This window comes from Bubalus bubalis, chromosome 16 (assembly GCF_019923935.1).
Source record: "Bubalus bubalis isolate 160015118507 breed Murrah chromosome 16, NDDB_SH_1, whole genome shotgun sequence".
Classification (NCBI taxonomy): domain Eukaryota; kingdom Metazoa; phylum Chordata; class Mammalia; order Artiodactyla; family Bovidae; genus Bubalus; species Bubalus bubalis.
This window is the reverse complement of record NC_059172.1, coordinates 38,274,388-38,279,977: the sequence shown is the minus strand read 5'-3', so window position 1 is coordinate 38,279,977 and position 5,590 is coordinate 38,274,388. Positions and strand designations below refer to the sequence as shown.

The following is a 5,590-nucleotide window of genomic DNA, read 5'->3' as shown; positions in this document are numbered from 1 at the left end:
TGTCCCTTCTAAACTCTGAGGGAAGCAAAACCTTAATTAAACTGTGCTTATTGAGGCTAAATATTGTGAAAGAGCTCTAGAGTCAGATTCCTTGGTTCTCAGTCCTGGCTTCACATACTAACTTTTAAATTCTGATCAAACTATCTTGCTCCCCTTTATCTGTACACTTTCATTATCTGCAAAGTTAGAATAACAATATTAATTACACTTAAGTGCTTTTAAAAGGATGATATGAGTTAATGAATATAAACATTCAGCATAATATAGCATAAAGTTTGTTCAGTTAAATGTCAGCAATGATTGATGATGGTTTGAAAACTTCATTGGGACAGGTTAAGAGCATATCTAGAATGCATACTTTCTGGGTAATATATTCTGTCTTACATTTTAAGGACTGAATTTTCAATGTGATCAGAAAACATTACATGATATCATACAGCAACTACTCCACTCCCCCAGTCTCTGAATTCCTCCTCATCTGCTTCCCTAACTACCAGAGCTGGCAGCACTGGCTGTCCCTGCCCCTCAGTCTCCTCTTCGTCCTGGCCATGGGGGCCAACGCCACCCTCCTGATCACCATCCGGCTGGAGGCCTCTCTGCACGAGCCCATGTACTACCTACTCAGCCTCCTCTCCCTGCTGGACATGGTACTCTGTCTCACCGTTATCCCCAAGGTCCTGGCCATCTTCTGGTTTGACCTCAGGTCCATCAGCTTCTCAGGCTGCTTCCTCCAAATGTTCATCATGAATTGCTTCCTTGCCATGGAGTCCTGCACATTCATGGTCATGGCCTATGACCGCTATGTGGCCATCTGCCACCCACTATGATACCCCTCCATCATCACTGACCAATTTGTAGCTAGGGCTGCCATCTTTGTGGTGGCCCGGAATGGCCTCTTTTTTCTCCCTGTTCCAATCCTTTCTGCCAGACTCAGATACTGTGCAGAGAACATCATCAAGAACTGCATCTGCACTAACCTGTCTGTGTCCAAACTCTCCTGTGATGACATCACCTTCAATCGGCTCTACCAGTTTGTGGCAGGCTGGACCCTACTGGGCTCTGACCTCATCCTTATCATTCTCTCCTATTCTTTTATCCTGAAAGCTGTGCTAAGGATTAAAGCTGAGGGAGCTGCTGCCAAGGCCCTGAGCACCTGTGGTTCCCACTTCATCCTCATCCTCTTCTTCAGCACAGTCCTGCTGGTCCTGGTCATCACTAACCTGGCCAGGAAGAGGATTCCCCCCGATGTCCCCATCCTGCTCAACATCTTGCACCACCTCATCCCTCCAGCTCTGAACCCCATAGTTTATGGTGTGAGAACCAAGGAGATCAAGCAGGGAATCCAGAAATGGCTCAGGAGGTTATAAGGGGTAAAAAGAATCAGATCCAACTCCTAGAATTGTTAAAGAAAGTCAGGAATTATTTGTATACTGGAAAGGGAATTTCACTTTTTAATTCTGAAATGAATTCTGATTTTTCTTTGCCTTAATATCTTAGATAAGAATGAAAACATTCCTCCATTAATTTTTGTTTCCTATTGCTTCAAAAGAATTCTTTCTTTGTTACATATTTTGGGGAATTTTTCTTGGCAGAATCCTTAAACGAGAGGCATGGCAAGCCTTAGTCAATGGCGTAGGATTAGATTAGGAGTGTTTGACCACTAAAGACACAGAATATATATGATAACCTTAAAAAGGTCTGCTGCCCCCTGATTTACAAAGGATGTGGAAACCTTCCCTGTCTCCAGTTTCAACCTGATAGAGCCCTACAAGACTTCTGCATTGTGAAGGGTTGATTGGGCTAGACTATAGACATTACTCTGACTCTCAGTGTTAAGAGCTTTGCCCTGAGCATCCCTGACATTCTTCTCTGGCACTTGTGGCAGAGGTGACATCTTCCGGCTCCTCAGATCATTTTGGACTTGATAAAATTTTCCATCTGTGCAATGTCTCCATTTTTTTTTTAACCATCATTTTGCAGAATGAGTAAGTGTGAACATTTTGTTTAGTACTCTGCTTGTTATTGTCGTTGTTTAGTCACGAAGTCAAATCTGACTCTTTGCAACCCTATGAACTGTAACCCGCCAGACTCCTCTGTCCCTGGGATTTCCCAGACAAGAGTACTGGAGTGGGTTGCCATTTCCTTCTCCAGGAGGTCTTCCCAACCCAGGGATGGAACCTTGTCTCCTGCATTGCAGGTGATTCTTTACCACTGAGCCTCCAGGGAAGCCCACTTTGCATGTACATACATTAAATTGTGTAGACATTAAATGGGTGGTTACTTATTACCATTTTCCTAAGCACACTGCTTCCTGTTGCACTCTGAATAGGAGGAAAATCATTATCATACATCCCATTTACCTTGGGGTAGAAGATATCCATGCCATTTTAGTGCTCCTCTGTCCCTACAGTCATTTCTACCACTAGTTTATTCTCTTGAGAAAATTTTACTTACATGAAGGCTCAAACCACTGGACCCCAAAACATTGAATGCCACTTAAAACTATGAATTGAGCATACTATATTCATATCTATTTCAGTCTGAATATGCCATGAGGCTTCCTACAAGCATATCTTCTTGAATTCCAAGAGACAGTCTCTGGTTATAAGTGGCTATGGTATCACTCCAGTACTCATACATTTTGAAGCTCTCTGGCTTCTAGTGTTACTTGGTGCCCCCAGTTCTCTCCACTTTCCCATCTGGTATAGTCAAGGGATCAAAACAGGCTCTGATGCACCAATCATGAAACAGCAATCTGCTTTCACCAGACCTAGGCAGCTATCTTAGTAAATTATCTTACTGACTTATGGCTACACAGTGTGTAGATACTTGACAGCTTTGCAACCCCTGCCTAGAGCAGTACAGAAGAGTATAACTATCAGTTTATCTATAAAATAACCAAAGAGATAAATAGAGCTCATAATGCTATATATCATGTTTTCTTCAGATCCCATGGACTCCTTAATTTACTCTAATTTTCCTTCTTAGGGAAGAATAGCTCCTGCATCTTTTCTCAGAACCATCTATGACTTGGTGCTTCCTCTGAGAAAAGCTGTTAAGATGTTATTCTTTGCTTCTGAAATATTCTCAGTAGAAAAGAGTGATGGTATCATTCATTGTTGTTATCACCTTTGTCTGCCTCCATCCTGTCTGTCATGATTTCTCCTTTCTTTGATTGATTATCCTTCCTAGTTTAGACTCTTCCTGAGTGAGGATTTTTGATTCTGGCATGCTGACAATACATTAATCAGGTAGTAGCAGATGCCCCTGGGATCCCAGTTTCTGTTCAGAAAGAGGTGCAGAGTTGGAAGAATCAAGTATAGCAGGGTTATCTCTACCCCTAAGCTTTACTTATGGTCAGTACTAGCATAGTCAGATGGGATGAAGCTGATATCCAACCCAAGGTTCCCTTCAGAAGACGTAGAGTTAGGTTCACAGTATGAGACATAGTATCTTGTCCAGCTATACTCCGTCACCTGAAATACACAGTTGCAAACATAGTCCTGGAATTCAGGTAAGGTGGGAAAGACAGATTGTGTCTCAGCATCATCTCCAGCTCCCTCACTCCTCTTGCTGGTACCCAGAAGCTTTCTAAGGCATTTCCCTTTTGTTTCTGCATGTATTCAGATGAAGCTTATAGTCACCCAGTGAGTGCTGCTGCTGCTGCTGCTAATTCGCTTCAGTTGTGTCCGACTCTGTGCAACCCCACAGACAGCAGCCCACCAGGCTTCCCCATCTCTGGGATTCTTCAGGCAAGAACACTGGAGTGAGATGCCATTTCCTTCTCCAATGCATGAAAGTGAAAAGTGAAAGTGAAGTCACTCAGTCGTGTCCGACTCTTAGCGACCCCATGGACTGCAGCCCACCAGGCTCCTCCCTCCATGGGATTTTCCAGGCAAGAGTACTGGAGTGGGTTGCCATTGCCTTCTCCAACCCAGTGAGTGAGTCAGATTTTAATGCCCTTATTGTCCTATCATTAATACTAAATACTTCATTTGTCCTTTCCTACTTCATTCAGAAAACGAAGATCATGGCATCCGGTCCCATCACTTCATGGCAAATAGATGGGGAAACAGTGGAAACAGTGTCAGACTTTATTTTTTTTGGCTCCAAAATCACTGCAGATGGTGACTGCACGCATGAAATTAAAGACACTTACTCCTTGGAAGGAAAGTTATGACCAACCTAGATAGCATATTGAAAAGCAGAGACATTACTTTGCCAACAAAGGTTTGTCTAGTCAAGGCTACAGTTTTTCCTGTGGTCATGTATGGATGTGAGAGTTGGACTGTGAAGAAGGCTGAGCGCCGAAGAATTGATGCCTTTGAACTGTGGTGTTGGAGAAGACTCTTGAGAGTCCCTTGGACTGCAAGGAGATCCAACCAGTCCATTCTGAAGGAGATCAGCCCTGGGATTTCTTTGGAAGGAATGATGCTAAAGCTGAAACTCCAGTACTTTGGCCACCTCATGTGAAGAGTTGACTCATTGGAAAAGACTGTGATGCTGGGAGGGATTGGGGGCAGGAGGAGAAGGGGACGACAGAGGATGAGATGGCTGGATGGCATCACTGACTCGATGGACGTGAGTCTGAGTGAACTCCGGGAGTTGGTGATGGACAGGGAGGCCTGGCGTGCTGCAATTCATGGGGTCGCAAAGAGTCAGACATGACTGAGCGACTGAACTGAACTGAACTTCCATTTAAGCCACTGTACAGTAGGTAATAAGGGAAAGTAATACATCTGAAGCACATTACACTTTATGCCCATTTGCATGCACTCACCATAATCAGAGTGCATAAGAGGAAATGACCCTCTTTAATGGATAATATTCCGACTCAATGGACATGAGTTTGAGCAAACTCTGAGAGATAGTGAAAGATAGGGAAGCTTGGTGTGCTGCAGTCCATAGGGACACAAAGAGTTGGACATGACTTAGTGACTGAACAATGATAACAAAGTTAAATCCTCATCTAAATGTAACTTTCCTAAGAGTACACTTAATGTCTGAAATAAATTTCTCTCTGTCTTCAGTCTTGAATATTTATTTTTCAAACATTTATACTCCTTATGTAGACTGCCCCAGTTTCCCCACAAGTCTTCCTGGTTCAACTCTCTACCTATTCGTCACAACTCCCACATTGAATTTTTTTATGTGTGTGTTTTCTCCAGTCCATGTTCTCCCCCTCCTTTTACCCCATTCCTCCTTCACCACTTTCTTTTTCTCCTCCTCTCCTTCCTTTCACAAGAAATGTGCCTATGCTCTAGGTTCAGATGTCTAAAATGGTCTTAGCCCCACTGTGGGCTGTGGGAAAAAAGGGACAGAGAAGAGTTCTTGGAGATAAAAATAGCCTCTGGATCCTCCAGAGGGCTGGACTAGAAGGTGCAGCAAGCAGTCATAAATAACAGCAGCTCACAGTTCAGTCTGCTCAAGCTGGTAGGTCTGGTTTGTATCTGGGAAGATCATTAAGATGGGAATGGTGAGGCATGTAGAACTTCAGGTATTCAATATAAACAGAGAGAAGAAATTCTTGTAGTAGAACTAAAGCAGGTCTGGTTCTGCATAATCAGTCTACCACTTTGCAAAAATGTGC

The 5,590-nt window shown here is 43.4% G+C and overlaps 1 protein-coding gene across 1 annotated transcript; it reads left to right on the top strand.

The window, feature by feature from the left end:
- The first annotated feature begins 388 nt into the window (after positions 1 to 388).
- Positions 389 to 1,371, top strand: LOC102410802 (olfactory receptor 56A4-like). The gene is given in 1 exon segment (XM_025265950.2): positions 389 to 1,371. A coding segment is annotated over 1 exon segment (942 nt). The 5' UTR covers positions 389 to 425; the 3' UTR covers positions 1,368 to 1,371.
- Positions 1,372 to 5,590: the final 4,219 nt, after the last annotated feature.